The 17,662-nt window shown below is 40.1% G+C and overlaps 1 protein-coding gene across 1 annotated transcript in view; it reads left to right on the forward strand.

Moving 5' to 3' along the window:
* ATP11A (ATPase phospholipid transporting 11A) overlaps positions 1–17,662 on the forward strand; it is a 232,275-nt gene that overhangs the window by 187,482 nt on the left and 27,131 nt on the right. Inside the window, 5 exon segments of the mRNA XM_043504486.1 lie at positions 3,105–3,286; positions 4,581–4,832; positions 5,885–6,059; positions 8,587–8,689; positions 8,968–9,113. Of these exon segments, the coding sequence (XP_043360421.1) occupies positions 3,105–3,286; positions 4,581–4,832; positions 5,885–6,059; positions 8,587–8,689; positions 8,968–9,113 (858 nt within the window).

The raw sequence follows: 17,662 nt of genomic DNA on the forward strand, positions 1-17,662 counted from the left end.
CAAAATAATATACTCAAATCTGTGCTTCCTGGTCATGATCAAGATAGAAAGTGGAAACATCAAATTACTAGGAGTACGATAATTACTAATCTTGCAGTGCTATTCTATGGAGAGCAATATCCATATCTCAAGGCTGGAAGTGGTGTTGATCAAGTGAAATGCTGTTGCCATAAAATTCCTAACTCATTTTTGGTGATTGTTACTTGTTTTTATCCTTGGCACTGTGCTCTGCTATTTCAGGGACAAATAGGGAGTGGGAGGATGTGATCTAGGTTAGAGGTTCTCAACCTTTTTCTTTTGGAGGCCTCCCACCAACATGCTATAAAAACCCCAAGGCCCAACTGGGGATGGAGGGGGACTTCAGAGCTCTGGGCTTCAGCTGCTGAGCCGGGGAGGGGGGGCCTCAGAATTTCCACCCCAGTGGGTGTCAGAGCTCCAAGCTTCAACCATAGGTCCCGATCAGTCTAATGCTGGCTCTGCTTCATGGACCCCCTGAAACTGCCTCGCAGTCCCCCAGGGGCTTCAGACCTGCAGTTGAAAACCATTGATCTAGGTGTTGTGGGCAGTCATCAGGATGCTTAAGGTACTGTACATCAGCAATAGAAGCCACTGTGAGCCAATACAAAAATATAGTAATACCCAATCCCTGCAGTAGTGCTGTGTGAAGGTGAACGCATGACATTTACACACAGTGAAATGCTTTACTGCCTAGTCCTCAAATTCAACTGCTGTATTGCAGCAGGGCTCTTTTCAAGTTCCAATATTTAACTGAAATAAAAATGGAATGCTCTCTCCTCTCCTGCCTTTTCACTCTGTGATCACCACCCTCTCTAACATGGTCTTCTGATATTCTGTCCTTTCTTGGCTCTCCTGCCTCACTGATGTTTTTTTCAGAGGATCATCTTCCCTTCCCTCTCCATTTCTATAATTGCTGACCAGAATCTGCCATAGGTTCCTTCCTTTTCTCCTTATGCCCTTACTCTCTTGGTGATCTCGTTGACTCCTATGATGTCTTATCACCACTGTGCTGATGACTGTCAGATCTACCTGTTTATTCCAGACCTTACCCCTTAGTCTAGGTTCATGTATTTTCCTCTCATCCTGAATGTTGTAGTACTTATTTTAAATTAAGTATGGCAAAAACTGAATTTTTCATCATTCCCTCAACACATCCCTTTCTCTGTTTCCATTGATAACTCCACTATCCTCCCCATCTCTCTAACTGGAAATGTCAGAGGGGTTTTTTTTGGGTACTTCCTTATTTCTCTCTTCAACTCTGACTGTCCAGCAATCTGCAACTGTAATGAACTTTTCCTGTTATTTTTACCATGTCCCTTAATTGGTTCTTTGTCTCTTTCTGTGTAAAATTAAAAACTTTTGTCACTGAAAGCTTGAGAGAATTCCTGCCTACACATGTTACTTATCCTCTTCACCTTGTACTGTGCAATCTGCCTACTCTTAACTGCTGATTGTTCCCACCCACTCATTCCTCAAACTGGAATGACCTCCCTCTGTAATGTGTCAAGCATCTACAGTCATCTTCAAATGCCCCCTCAAAACCCATTTCTTTCACCCTGATTTCTGTCACTCACTTCCACTCCTGTGCTATCCACTCGATCCTTCCTGCACTACCTCAGCCTCATTTAAAAAATCACAGGTTATATAATTCAATCACAATTTAACATGACTCATGTTATCATTTGGCCTTAATCCTTGGCCCTCCTTTCACTGCTTCTTTATCTTCATTTCCTTTGTTTCTCTAAATAAGTATGCAAACTCCTTGGGGACTCTTCCATTTATAATTCTCAGTAAAGTACCATTCAAAGTTTTGGCTACATAAATATTTAACAATATCTGATGACCAGCAAGAAAATAATTGATCATACTCGCATCGAAAATGGTCAAAGGGAAATGTTCTTGTTGTATTGCTTTCTGAACACTTGTCATTCCACCTGACTTTCAGTCCAATTACTGTGGTGCATTTGTTGAAGTGTAACATTATGGTGAAAAAGGTACTGATCGTTCACTAGATCATTCACCAGACCAGTACATACAAGAAAGTAGCTTCTTGTTTGATTTCCTTTTGTTAATGAGATACTTGACATCCTGCTTTGTTTTATATGTGCTTGCTTTCTCTTCTTCTGTTACAATTAAACTATTATAAATTAAGAAACGATATGTGCAGTAAACATAGGATTCAGATTATCGTGACATTCAGGTATTTTGTGCTTAACTTCACAGAATAATATAACTATAATATTTAGTTATCTCAAAATTGGATGATGCCAGCCCTTTCAGTGTATAAGGAGTTACCGAGAAACATGCATTGTTTTAGATTAGACAATTGTTTATAGCTCTCAAAAGTGAGGTCTATTTGTACAGTTTTAGTATTTTTTTCATTTGTACCTATTTAAAGATAATCTCGCCAAATGAATCAGAATTTTAAAGATGATCTTTTTAACATGGAAAATATATCAGTAAAATCAGCTGAAAAAATTATAAACTTGAATCCCTTTTAAATAGACACAAAAATGCTTGCCTATAAATTATATCTTTGTGCATATAATGTAAGGACCAGCCAAGAGCCAAATTCTAGCCTTGCTTGTGCAGCAGCACAAGGGATTAAGAGTGAGAAGCACCCCTTTGGACCAGGTTGCAGGTAGCAGCTGAGGAGGGGCAGCAGGCTCCACAAAGCGAGTACATTTCCCCCCTGTGCAGGTAGGTAGGAGAGGTCAGAAAGGGGAACATATAGCCTTGGTTTCCCATGCTTTTCCACCTACCTATCCTACACACTCAACAGGATAGCTGCCGTGGCATGTCAGGCAGTGCGTGCTGCAGTGGGTATAGACCCAGTACAATTTACTCCCTACTTGGAGGGTCACAATGTCTCTCCCAGGCTACTCTCAGAGCAGCATAACATCCTGATGCCTCTTGTATAGTCATCATCGAGCCCGAAACTGATATAGAGGAACCAAAGAGGGACTCTTCATATTAATCATAAATATTAGATAATATTAATTTCTTCTATTTTCAGAAATTTTCTTAATGGTGTTTAAGACTTTCACAGTATAAACATTGTTCTTTGTTTTTATCATATTCTTTAGGAGGGACTGCGAACATTGTGTGTTGCATATAAAAAGTTCACACACAAAGAGTATGATAGTGTCTGCAGGCTGCTTCAGAATGCAAAGATAGCCCTTCATGATCGGGAAAAGAAACTGGCAGAGGCATATGAGCAGATAGAGAGAGATCTTATTTTGCTTGGTGCTACAGCTGTTGAGGACCAGTAAGTATATTGCTTTGGATATGTTGAATGGTGTAAACTAGCAAATGTGATAAATGGGAAGATGTGCCTATTACCAGAGGCGCAATAATTATACCTCTTTTTTTGTATTAGGCGCAGATCTCTTTATTTGTATCCATCTCCTATAAATTAGGTACCTACATTCTCAGTTATGCATAATAAATACACAGAAATCAGTATTTTCAGATAATCAGTGTTGCAAATTATTACTTTTACTACTATTTTTCTAACTAAGACCTACTACAAATAAAAATGTTAAATATGGCTTATTTCTTTCAGTCATAGATACCATACTAAAATAAAACTTTGAAGAATAATATGTCGTGAATATTACCCAGTATTTCTATATTCATTTGATTTGAGTCACAAATAGTAATGAATATTTTGGTTTATATCAAAGTCAGCATTTCCTAGAATTGTTTAATCAGACTATACTGTATATTCACACACAGACCATGATTAAGGTTGCATGATCTACCTTAAATCTGGCATTTCCTGAGTTTTGAGTGCTTAGCTTTGCAATAATAATTTTCTTTTAATTTGTTTTTTATGGAGTTGATATAAAATCTGTCACCCATGTGGAAAAGCGGATACAAAACTCAGCAAGGTTAGGTCTGCTCAGAAGACATTGCTTGGAATTCTTCACTTGTCACTAGTTCTGGCTATGAAGGCTGTGGAGCCCCAGAGGAACAAAAAGGAATCTCACACTTTTGAGAACAGCATTGATGTGTGACAGGGCTGGGTGGTATTCCTGGTATTCATCTGCTGGAGGGAAGATCATGGAGAAGCAAGTCTCTGAGATGGGCAGTCTGAGGAAATGAAGGCAGAATCTTTCGGGGTTTGTGAGGGGAGCAAAGGATACACTTATTGGGTGCTGTGATGGGGATGTGTGTGTCTGACTTTTATCACCCAGCAACTTAGATGTTTCATTTTTTTAACACAACTAACTGAAGAGAGTGGATATGTTGTGTGTTTGTACTTGCCCTGGAGCTGATGAGATGAAACATCCTATTCTTTAAGTAATAAAGATGAAAGCAGAAACCTTTGAGTAACTTGAAAATGGCAAGACACATTACTTATACAGTAACATGCTGATCTTTGTCTGTCTTTAAGCATTTTCAGATTCCCAGCTATGATTTTCCTCATATTAGAAACTTCTTGTGTCTAAAACCTTTTACTGAAATACTGTTAGTGTCATGGAAACCTTTTAGTAAGGACCCTGAATTTCTCATTTCCAGTCAGTCTATCAACATTTATTGTCAATTGATATTCACAGGCTGCAAGAAAAAGCTGCTGACACTATTGAAGCACTCCAGAAAGCTGGCATTAAAGTTTGGGTTCTGACCGGAGACAAAATGGAGACTGCTGCTGCCACATGCTATGCCTGCAAACTCTTCAGAAGAAACACACAGCTACTTGAACTAACCACAAAGAAAATTGAGGAACAGAGTTTACATGATGTATTGTTTGACCTAAGCAAAACTGTCCTAAAGCACAGTGGCAGCTTATCCAGGGACAACTTCTCAGGGTATGTAGAAAGTTCAGCTTTCAAGCTGAGAAAAGAATTGTTGGGCATTTCATAATTACTGTAATTAAATGATTGTTGGAACAGCAATGGCGGCAATATACTATAGCTCAATTTATGTTGCCAGAATGTGAATTATGGTATAGCAACTAATACCTAGTGTAGGCTTGTTACATGCCAAAAATCTTTACACTCTTCATCCTCGGGCTTGTTATGTGACTTGCATTATTTTAACCATTCCACTGCTAAAAATAGATCATGGACAAAAATCATGGTTATGAAAAATATATTATTTTTATTTTTAAAAGATACTATGAACAGTATGTTCCTGAATTCATATTTTGTGTGCTCTGAGGCTTCCCTGATAAGCCCATTTGCCAGGAGGTTTTGTGTACTATATTTAAGGAAGCCTTAGAGTACACCTATGTGCATCTGGGACACAGCAAGCACACTGCAGGATCTCTTGGACCACATGTGAACCTTGAAACCTCAGTGACTTAAATATGAAGGTAGAGGAACCAGAGAATATTGAATTATATTTGTTGAGTGGCTAAGTGGCAGCTGCCCATGATCTGGGGAAGAGTGGTTGATTTCATCAGTTTAGAATGTGGCATGAAGGGAGAGGATGGTTAGAAAGTCAGAAAAATGGGATTTGGAATCAGAAAATGGGTGTAAATGTCTGAATAAAACTTCAAAAGGTTAAAACTCTAAAAGTGTTTTTTTTGTCTGAAAATTTGGGGGGAAATCAATTTCTGGGTTTTCTGGACCTAGTAATACAGTATGTATGTTTGCTTTGTTCTCTTTGTTAATATGAAAACAAATAACAATTTCACCCTAGTGATAAGTTTGTAATAAAGGGATAGCATCAATTAGCAAGCATTGTTATGTTTTGGCAGAGCGCTGCACAAATGTAGGTATAAGTATATTTACCTTGGTAGTGTCCCTTTTAATGTTGCTTTTTGGTAAATAAATTTGTCACCTTCTCTTTCCAAATCAAAACTCAAAATATGTATATTTGTACAGTAGTTCTTCACTTGCATTTTCTTCCTCAACAGACTTTCAACTGATATGCAAGATTATGGTTTAATTATTGATGGAGCAGCATTATCATTAATAATGAAACCTAGAGAAGATGGGAGCTCTGGTAACTATAGAGAGCTCTTTCTTGAAATTTGCAGGAACTGCAGTGCAGTGTTATGCTGTCGAATGGCACCTTTGCAGAAAGCACAGGTTTGTGTTGCATGATCAATTACTTGTTAACTATGCATCTATGTAAATATTGAAAGTCATTACTGTTTGTGACATATTATGGTAATTTAAAATGTTATCTTTCACTTTTCTATCCTATAAAATGGAAGCAAAATTTTAGAAAAAGAATGAGAGGAGAATTTTTGCTAGAAAGCAATTAGGTAATGGCACATTAAGAGAGAACCTCGCTATTCCCCTGATTTTGATTTATGTATTATGATCAACTTTTGTGGTTGATACATTCTCGTAAATGAAACATATTTAATGAACTAATTGCTTCATCTTCATTCATACTACATGATGCTATTGGGAAGAATGAGTTACCTATTATTGTAGAGTGTTAGTTCTTGTTTTTTAAACACAAATACAAATAACATCCAGATGGAATAGGTAGATGGTGTAAACTATTTGAAATACTGTCTGACTCCTGTTCACTCATTGATGTTAACATAAACATATACATTTTTGTAGATATTCCCAGATTAAAAACTCTGTTTTACCTGGAGTTCAATTTGTAAACAATATTAATAACTCCGTTTTACCTGGAGTTCAATTTGTAAACAATATTAATAACTCCAGGGGAGAAAACGTTAAAGCATGTTGATATTTAAGACACAAAACATGGGAACATAAATATCTTGAATCCCCATATCTTTGTTTTAGTGCTCATATACAGTACACATGCACATTATTTTAGTCTAATGAATGTATTTAGTCACTCTTCTTTTCATCCTGGGGAAGTCTGTATAAGTATTTAGTTTGAATAGACCAGTTTATTAAAATTATAATGCTTGCAAGTTAAAATGGATAGATCTGTGCTCCCATATTTGGTCTTCTATATCCAGAAAGACATACAGGACCCTATTATCTTTGTTCATTGTGAGCTTGATATTCGTTTTAGATTCATAGATTCATAGATACTAAGGTCAGAAGGGACCATTCTGATCATCTAGTCCGACCTCCTGCACAGCGCAGGCCACAGAATCTCACCCACCCACTCCTATGAAAAACCTCACCTATGTCTGAGCTATTGAAGTCCTTAAATCATGGTTTAAAGACTTCAAGGAGCAGAGAAGCCTCCCTCAAGTCAACCATGCCCCATGCTACAGAGGAAGGCGAAAAACCTCCAGGGCCTCTCCAATCTGCCCTGGAGGAAAATTCCTTCCCGACGCCAAATATGGCGATCAGCTAAACCCTGAGCATATGGGCAAGATTCACCAGCCAGATACTACAGAAAATTCTTAACTAGGTAACTCAGATCCCATCCATCTAATATCCCATCTCAGGGGATTTGGCCTATTTACCCTGAATATTTAAAGATCAATTACTTACCAAAATCCCATTATCCCATCATACCATCTCCTCCATAAACTTATCGAGTAGAATCTTAAAACCAGATAGATCTTTTGCCCCCACTGCTTCCCTTGGAAGGCTATTCCAAAACTTCACTCCTCTGATGGTTAAAAACCTTCGTCTGATTTCAAGTCTAAACTTCCTGGTGGCCAGTTTATACCCATTTGTTCTTGTGTCCACATTGGTGCTGAGCTGAAATAATTCCTCTCCCTCTCCTGTATTTATCTCTCTGATATATTTATAGAGAGCAATCATATCTCCCCTCAACCTTCTTTTAGTTAGGCTAAACAAGCCAAGCTCCTTGAGTCTCCTTTCATAAGACAAGTTTTCCATTCCTCGGATCATCCTAGTAGCCCTTCTCTGTACCTGCTCCAGTTTGAATTCATCCTTTTTAAACATGGGAGACCAGAACTGCACACAGTATTCCAGGTGAGGTCTCACCAGTGCCTTGTATAACGGTACTAAAACCCTCCTTATCCCTACTGGAAATGCCTCTCCTGATGCATCCCAAAACCGCATTAGCTTTTTTCACAGCCATATCACATTGGCAGCTCATAGTCATCCTATGATCAACCAATACTCCAAGGTCCTTCTCCTCTTCCGTTACTTCTAATTGATGCGTCCCCAACTTTTTTTTTTTTTGCCAGTCATGGAATGATCATGAGATTAATATTCAAGAAAACTATTCAATAAGAAAAGAAAAGCAATTTTACTGGCTTAGGAAGCATTTGAGAAAGTAAAAACTTTTTTTTAAAAGGATTTTACTGAAAATGTACAGTCCATACCTTGGGAATTATTTTAATTAAAGTTTTCACAGCCTGTAGATGATGACTGTGCATAAGCAAAACTTCTGAATAATTTCTACATTAGTCTCCTCAACAGTCTCTCTCCCCTACCCCTTTTAAAATGCACTAATAATACTTATAAAGCCAAAGGACTATTCATACCCAAGGTTTTTTCTACCCAAAGAAAATCTGTTGGGTTTAATGTATAATGATTGAATTGGACAAAAGTGTTTTTCTTCACTTTCACAGAATTTCCTTTGTAAGCATGTTGCTTACATTTAATTAACTGTACACCACATGCCATCTCACAGCACAGTAACCAAACTGTAAACATGTCAGGAAAGAGATTTTTAATGCTAGTTCTTTTTCAGATGGTAAAATTGATTAAATTATCAAAGGAACACCCTATCACATTAGCAATTGGTGATGGAGCAAATGATGTCAGTATGATTCTAGAAGCACATGTTGGTATAGGTAAGTGTGCAGTCTAGATTTTAATTTACAAGGAAATAAATATAATTTAAAAAAGAATAAGATGTTGTTTCAAAGAATTAACCATTTTCTTAGGTAACTTTTATATTTTATATATAATTATAAAGGCATTTATAATTCCAGCTAATTATAAGGCATAGTGAAATCTAATAATATTAAATTAACATCACCGCATGCCCTGCAACTTTGCCAGTATTTGTTTGTATGCTTTAAATAATTTGTTACCTTTTTGAACAGCTTCTAATACCTCTTTCTTCTAGGAATCACTGGAAAAGAAGGCCGTCAAGCTGCAAGAAATAGTGACTATGCAATACCTAAATTTAAACATTTGAAAAAAATGTTGCTTGTTCATGGACATTTTTATTATGTTAGGATATCCGAGCTTGTGCAATACTTCTTTTATAAGGTAGGATGACATCATGTAATCCACGAATATGCATGTGGTATTAACTAACTATATGTAATAGGTACCCTCAACCGTAGAAAATGCTGTAATTCTACAGAAAGTCTGTTGATTCCTAGATACAAATCCCCAGGTGGTTTGCTCATTGTACTCCTAGGGGAATTCTGTGCCACTGTGCATGCACAGAATTTATGCCCCCCCGACATACTTCTTTGTTTCCCCGCAGAAAAATGACTTTCTGATGGGGAAGCAAAGGGAAGCCACAAGAGCAGTCATGCAACCCTCCCCAGCAGTGTGTTTTGGATGCCCAGGGCAGCTAGCAGAGAAATAAATCACTGTGGGACAGGAAGCGGGACTGGGGAAGACCCAACGGGTGGCTCCTACCCTGCACCGGACTCAGGTGCTAGTCCCATCTGGGCTGGGGAGAACAGGATTTCCTCTTCCCCTGTACAGCATCTGCGGCCGGGTCAGACCTATTTCCAGGTTTCTCCCCTGGCTGCAGGAAGCATTGCAAACTTCTCCCTTTCCCTTGCTTCTTGCACCCATCGCTCCTCAGGCACAAGGGGAGGGATCTCTGTACAGGGAGCTGCTTCCCCGTCCACCCAAACCCCATGCATCCAGATCCCCTCGTACCCAGACCCTCCCACTGAGCCTCACACCCCCACACTCAGAAGCCCCCAATGAGCCCCACTTCCCCTACATCTGGACCACCCCAACGAGCCACCTGGATCCTCACCACACCGAACCCCAACCAGTTGAGTCTGTGTCCCAGGCACGGGAGGCTCCAGATGGGATCTCCCATCTCTATGCAGCCAGTGGTCTGTGTCCCCAGTGCCATGCTGGAGCCTCTACATTTATTTCTCTGAAGGACATAAATTCACACCGTGTAGAGGTCAAGCACAGGAGTTTATTACATACAGTGCTGACGGAGTGTCACTTCGCTTATTAGGCTTAGAGACACTGTCAATCAATTGAAGACAATGGAATATATGGATTTTCCATGGGTGGGGAAAGTGACGGCGTAGGCAGTCCCACTTTCCCGGATAGGTTTAGCAGGAAGACATGATAGCACAGTAGCCAATGGTTAAAGGTTACGTAATGTCTTCGCCCATGGTCTCAAGTTAACAAATTAACATTTAACGTTTAAGTAGTACTTTAATAAATGTATTAGCATAAAATATATATGTTGAATTTTTATTTGGGGTTTATAGGAATGAAGTAGCTCCTTTGATTGTCCAACAGATACATATCTAGGGGTAAAAGCAAAGAAACAGTGAAAGTATATGGCAATAAAGATTGTCTTTCAAGTTGTTCTTTTGTGTTTTAAGGCAGGCATTGGTCCCTGGGAAAGGGAGGTGGGAGGAGGCCATATCTTATACTGACATGCTTGAATCTTTTATAAACTCAAGGTTGGATGTGTGGGAAGAACATCTTCCTACAGAAGAAACTAACACAACAGAAACAGGGCTTCTTTGTTTTATTTGCAACTTTGAATAAGACACAATTATTGCCCCCAACATTTGGCGTTTTGCTGACCCAGGCATATCTTAGCAAAAGCAAAGTTATCTTTTGATTATTCTGCTTTCTCTTAGCTATTGCTAAACCTTTGACCTTTTGACCAAACTCAGGACTTTGGGCCTGTACACAGATTCATATACCAGGTTATTACATAAGCAATGGATTTAACCCTTTAGTCCCTTCTCTTGACCCTAGGGTTCCCTAACCCACCAAGTTAAACATACCAAATTTAATGTACCCAGTTTATTTTGGAGTTGCGGATAAAGCACCAATACCATCAGGAATGTCAGGATAGCTTGACAAGATAGCACCCAGATTTGTCCTCAGGGGACCTTATTACCTGAGATGGCATTGCCCATGATTATCGCTTTAACCTCCACTGCCTGGTTCCGCTCCTTCGAGTACTTTACATTGGCCTGGTCCATGATTTTTCCTATTAGGGTGTACCTTAGACCCTCTGGGCCTTGGCCACCATCTCCTCGATTTTTGCCTGCAGGGCCTGTAGACCCTCCTTTAGATAATTACTGTCGTAGTGCCATTCCGGATTTTATGTTAGGTTACCCATTATTGGCGGAGTATGGTGGAGCTGCACCCCGTTAACAGTCAGGGTTGCCTTTTGAGAAACTGTCATGCACACGGATGGGTGCCTTGAGGGGCAGGGCTTTTTATTTAACTTGATGGAGTGGTTTGGGACAGTTACACACCAGTAGGTACCGTTTATTTGGACCAGCTCCATGTGCGCCAGTTTTTTTGTAATGACCACTTTGAACCTAGACAGATTCGTTAGAATATTATATGGGCATGTACACAGAATTTTCTTATTAGAGTGGGTGCAACATTCACTAGGATAGAATGCTTTTCCAGCGACCTCGGAGTATGCAACGCCTTCTATTTTAATAAGATGACCCCTCCTCCATACTGGCAGGGAGGTCAACATCCTGGCTTGCTGTAAATGAGGGATGACCAGAGGTACCAAAAGGTTGAAAAGTATACTGTGACCTGTTCAAACTGGTTTTTGGACTTCGATTGATGTTTTTTTGTTTCCTCATGCCCACGGAGGGGTACTAGGGAGATAGGGTTCCACCACTTTTATAAGGGCTGGGTGGACCCGGCCATTAAGGAGATTGGTTACAATTCCCTGTGTGGTGATGGCCAAAGTTTGTTTTGTTCTTCAACAACTCTCTCCTCCAGTGCCTTTATTTTGGTACTGTGTTAGTATAATTGGCACGTGATTTTTTACAAGTGTTTGGGTTTTTTTCCCAAAATTCCACACAAATTCCAGTATTGAGGTTTGTGTGTTTTCTTCCAAGCCATTGTGGCAATATGCCATGTAATTGTGTTTAAATGAAGGATAACCCAGATCCTTGTCCGTCCCCTTCACTAGTGGTATGCAGTTGGCCCCCTTTTAAGGTAATTCGGACACTAGTTGCATTAAGTATAGAGTAATTAAGTAAACAGCATTGTTTAAGGGTGTTATCCTGCTTGAAGGGGTAGCTTATGCACTGTCATGATTTTTTTCAAATGCCTTCATTAAACTCCATAATCTCTGGCACCTGACATCAGCGAATAACAGGGCAGTGAGCTGTTGTTAAAATTGTGATGTTACTAGTCTCCCTGTTATGATCATCAGTATATGATTTTATTTGGACCTTTTTACATTTTATTGTGTGCTCATGTCCTAACCGTAGTGCCACCTTTACGTCTGGCCAATCTTGTTTGTTGGCCACCGCACGTGTTTTGCAAAAGCTAAGTGTTTTTTTAGTGTGGCAATTAAAGCGAAGCAAACCTGGAGGAGGGAGGTTAGTGACCCATTTTCAGTCCTTCTTTTCACATGGCACACTACTTGCATTTTTTTTTATGCACCGCAGGAACAGCAGGAGCCACAGCAGGAGCCTTCCCATGGTTACTCCAGTTGTTTAATTACCCTTTAGTTTTTTCTCCTTTACTTCCTTTTGTTTACCTGTCGAGACACTTGTGGAAACATTGTTAGTATTGACAGATGCTGATTTAAACAATTTAAACTGATTTTGGTGCCTTCAAAATGTTCCCAATTTTCCCCCAATCTTTGCACATGTATTAGTAGTTAGAAGGACCCTTATAGGGCCTTGACATTTTGGCTTGAAACATTTTTTAACCTCTTGGTAAATGTGACACATTACCAAATTTCCAACTTTAAATGCCGGTTTCCTTAAAGTGCTGTTATTATTCAGTTGGGTTTGATTTTTTTTTAACTTGATTGTACAAATCCTTTAACTCTCTGTCCAATGCCTTGATGTAGTTTTGCAGCCTGTCTGCAAAAAGCCCAGACCCCACCCCACCCACGGGGAGGATTACAGTGCTAGGCATTCTTATTGCTCTTTCTGTTATTAGCTCAAAGGTCGTTAGCTGGGTCAGCCTGTTTGGGCTGCCTCTGATTCGATACAATACATCAGGGAGCATATGATCCCATCCTTCTCCTGTATTCAGTACTGCTTTTGTTAAGGCTGCTTTTATTGTTTTGTTTATTTTTTTCACCATTTCTGAACTTTCAGGGTGGTATGGTATATGGAATCTTTGCTTTATTTCTAGTGCCTTACATGCCTTTTTCATCACTCACCCTGTAAAGTGAGTTTTTTGGTCAGAGTTTATTGACAGGGGCAGACCCCATCTGGGTATTATTTTTTTTTTGCTAGGATTCGAGCTACTGTTGTGACAGTGCAGTTCTTGGTTGGGAATGCCTCTATCCATCGGGTAAAAGTGTTGTTAATTACCAAAATGCAAGTGTATTCCCTGCTTTGTGGCAAGGGTTTAGTAAAAATAATTTGCAGATTTTACCACTGTCCCTTTGGCTGTGGTTGGTGGTTTAGAGGCACCTTTTTTCTTCTACCCACATTCACTTGTGCACACGTTACATGTTGTTTGAGAAATAATAAAGCACTTTTTTGCATAGAGTGCAACCACCAGTGTTTTGGGGCAGTTCTCATTTGTCTCCACCCCAAATGAGCTGGAGAGATGGCATGGAGCAGCAGAGCCCGTATGCATTCCCGGGCTACCAGCTCCTTCCTCCCCCCCTCACCCCCCAGCCCATACCAGAGGTGATTATTATACACAGCTTTGCTCTTTCAATTTTTTTTTCTGGGCTTATGGTTGCATATAGCTTTTTTAAATTCACTTTCTTTTTTGACACTACAGCTGCAGAAACCTTAATAGGACTTGCTTGTGCAATTTTTTTGGCCTGTTTATCTGCCCAGTAATTTTCCTTTTTTTCCTTGCTTGAGATTTTATTATGTACTTTTATCTTTACTACTGCCAGTTCTGATGGTAGTTTGGCAGCTTTTGTTAGTTTTTGAACTGCCTCCATATTATGAATTGGCTTGCCAGTTGTTGTTATAAACCCTCTGCATGACCACACATTCATGTAGTTATGCACTACTCCGAATGCATATCTGCTGTCTGTGTATACAGTGAGCTTCTTGCCTTCCCCCACTCTCAAAGCTTTAGTGAGGGCTGTTAGCTCCGCTTCTTGTGCTGACTTTGATCCTTCCATCTGACCTGATGCTATTACTGTCCTATTACTGAGTACCACTGCCCATCCGATGTATGGCACTCCATTTTTATACTTTCTTGATTTATTTACATTCAGAATTATATTTGAATTCTCTAATGGCTCTTTTTTAACTCTCCCCAACACTTCCTCTTTCCTATCTATAAGACATTTGTGTATCTCTCTCTCTCTGTTTAGACATTCTGCTACATTTATTTTTTTGTTTCTTACTATAGAGAAGTTGGGGTTTTGCAAGCACAATGTTGATTCCCACTGACTCCTGCGGGCATCTGTTACAGATCTTAGCTGCCTGGTATTAAGGAGATTAATAAGTGTATGGGGTGTATGTAGCATTAATTTTTCCATGAGAGTGTATGATTTACAAGCTTTTACCGCCCATGTAGCGTAATCTAGAGCTGCAACTCACTCAGGTAGTTCCTGGGATACAGGGGGTCTTAAGGTAGATCGGTATGCTACAGACCCTGTTTATCTTCTTGAAGTTGTCTTAATACAGCTGAGTATTGAGTTTCACTATGGCTTTAGTAAAGGTGGAATGGCTTTTTCATATTGGGTAAGCCCAGGCTGGCGGTAGAGGCTAAAGCCTGTTTTATTTTTTAAAATGCCTTCTCTTTTTCTGTGCCCTATATTACTAACTCATTTGCAGACTTTCCTCCTCTAGTGAGGCTTTGAATTGGTTCTGCCATCTCTGAGTACTCCGAAATATATGTTTTACAGAAATTGAGGAGTCCCAGCACCGTTCGGACTTCCTTAGCTGTCTGTGGTTTTTTAACTCTCGAATTGCCTGCTTTTTGTCTACCGTGAGTGCTTTTTCTCCCTGTGATATGCTGTTGCAATTGAGCTTTTTTTGCGCTTAATTTAAATTATGCCTCACGAAGATATATAAACAGTTTTTAAATGGTCCTTTTTATTTGAACTGGCAATTAGCAAGTTATTTACATACTGCAATATTACAGTATCCCCTTCCAAAGGCACTTGTGTTATTACTTTTGCCATCGCCCTGTGGAAGATAGAAGGAGAATTATGGAACCCCTGGGGTACTCGGGTTCAAGTATACTGCTGGTCTTCCACTGTAAATGCAAATTTTTCCTGACTCTCCTTTGTAAGGGGAATACTCCAAAATTCAATAGCTATATTCAGGACTGAGAATACTGAGTGTTCTGGTTTTAGCAAATTAAGAATAGTGGCAGGGCTTGCCATAGTAGGATGTGCCTTTGGATTCACCCGGTTAAGGTGGGGTTAGTCTATAGTTAACCGCCAGGTCCCATCCGGCTTTCGGACAGGCCAAATTGGGGAGTTAGTTGTGGAGGTGGGTTTTTTAATCACCCCTTTAGCTTTTAAATTAGTGACTATAATTTTAACTGCCTTTAAGGCTTTTGGTGTCATTAGGTACTGCCTGTGGGCTTTATGCGTTGGTCTTTCTACAGATATAGGCTTCATGTTTACTAGCCCACAATCTTGTGTATCTGTTGTCCCCACTTCAGGGTGAAGGGAACACAGTGGTTTTTACTGGACTTCGCCCCCACCCCCCCATGTATTATTGCCTTACTACTGGCAATTATGGCTATATTTTGAGATAATCTCTCTGGCCCATTCAATGCAGCTGGCTCTGGGGTTGATTACTCCCCCAAGATCCTTAAGGAGATCAGTGCTGCAAATTGTGTCTTCCTGCTTGGGGCAAACTCAGATTTGACTGTGACCATATTTTAAATTTTATTTCTACTGGCTGGCTTATGATTGCTTTTAAACTTCTCTCTCCCACTCCTTTAATTTGTATGGTTCGACGGGTGAGGGAGAGATTTTGGCTGGTTATCGATATCAAGGCTCCTGTGTTTATTAACATGTTGCACGGTTGGCCCCCCCACTCGTGCGTTAAGAAACATCCTGGGGTCACTTTCAGTTCAAGCCACAGAGGCCGCAGATACCTATTAGCTAGCCAGTAGTTTGAGCAACTCCTGGATTTGTTTTTTTGTTTTTGGGTACTAGTTATATCAGTTTTATTTTGCTTGTTAGGCCACTGGCCCTCCTTACTCTCCTCCCACACCGAGGCGGAAGCAGTCTTCCTTTATGTGGCCGCTTCTTTTACAATTGCTGCATGTTTTGATTTTATTTTTACAGTTACGTGCCAGATGTCCAGGCTTATTGCACGTGAAGCAGGTAGTGGTTCTGATTGCATGAACTGCTATAATTTCCTCAGAGGGGGTGGTTGCTGCTACCTTCCTCTTTTTTCTGTTTTCTACTTCTGTGTCCCATTTCATTACTGCTGAGTGTGTTTCTCCCACTGAGGTGCCTAATGCCAGGACCGCTTGTTGGTTTGCAGACTGACACTGCCTTTAGGATTTGGAGGAATCCATCATGGTTTTGGGATGTTATAGTCTCCAGACCCGAATAAGCTCGAAATGCATTCCATTTCTTTTCAGTATAAGACATGGCAGATTCCCCCTTCTGCTGAACCAACGATTGCAGAGCCCCCCAGTTCGTGGTCTGGGCTCCTAGAACAGCAGATAGTGCATTTCTGAATTCTGTTACACTGCCTGCATCAGGGTTTGGAATTCCTGCTGATTCTCCAGCCTGATCCCCTCCCGCAGGGTTGGGGTTATGATTTTTAGCCCAGTGCCCCATCTTCCATTTATCTTTTAAGTTGTCCCACACATTCCTGGGGCATTTACACTTGACCAGGATGTGAACATCCTTCCTGTGGAGGCTGTGTATTTTAGCCATGCCATTTAGCTTGTCCCAAAACTCAGTATTTTTGTTATCACGTTTGAGTTTGGGTAAATCAGACAGTAACGCCTGTTTTTCCTGGAGGGTGAAGGGATGGTAGATTTTAGTTGTTTCTGTTCTGAGTCCCCTTACTGGTTCACCCTCTGCATTAACATTTCTGAATCTCCTTAACTGCGTTTTGATTGGAGCCATATGCTGTACTTGCTCCCCTGGGGCATTTAATCCTTGTGACGCTCCTTTTATTATCTTTGTGGGTGCTTAAATTTGGCCTTTCACACGAAGAAACGCATGGAGGGGGGTTGGATTCCTCCCCTTTGCTTTGTGCTGCTGAGTTTTTTCACAGATAGTTAATTGGTGGTGCAGTTGGCTGACAAATGCTGGGAGTGGGCTCTCCCCCGTCCCAATCTGGAGGCGTGTTTTAGGCATGGTAAATGTAATTAGTTTGCTCTGGGATCTTTTCCAATCTCCGGACAATTACACATTTTAAAGCACAAACTTTTATTTTTTAGAGCTTGGTTTTTAGATTTAAAAATTGCATTTTTTTTCTTTTATGTTGAGTATATTCAATAACACTATTACTGCCTTGTCTGTTTTGTCACTTTTCTGATTATTCCACCAAGTAACCAGATCAGCCTCTGATCCGACTGCAGAGTAGTTTGTTTTTTTTAGCTGCTGTTTGCTGAGTTTTGACATGTTTATATTTCAAATACTCTCGAGGGCTGATTATCGCCTCTCCCTTTGATGCCATGGGCTTTTACTCACCCTGGCT

This window comes from Dermochelys coriacea, chromosome 1, assembly GCF_009764565.3.
Source record: "Dermochelys coriacea isolate rDerCor1 chromosome 1, rDerCor1.pri.v4, whole genome shotgun sequence".
Classification (NCBI taxonomy): Eukaryota; Metazoa; Chordata; order Testudines; family Dermochelyidae; genus Dermochelys; species Dermochelys coriacea.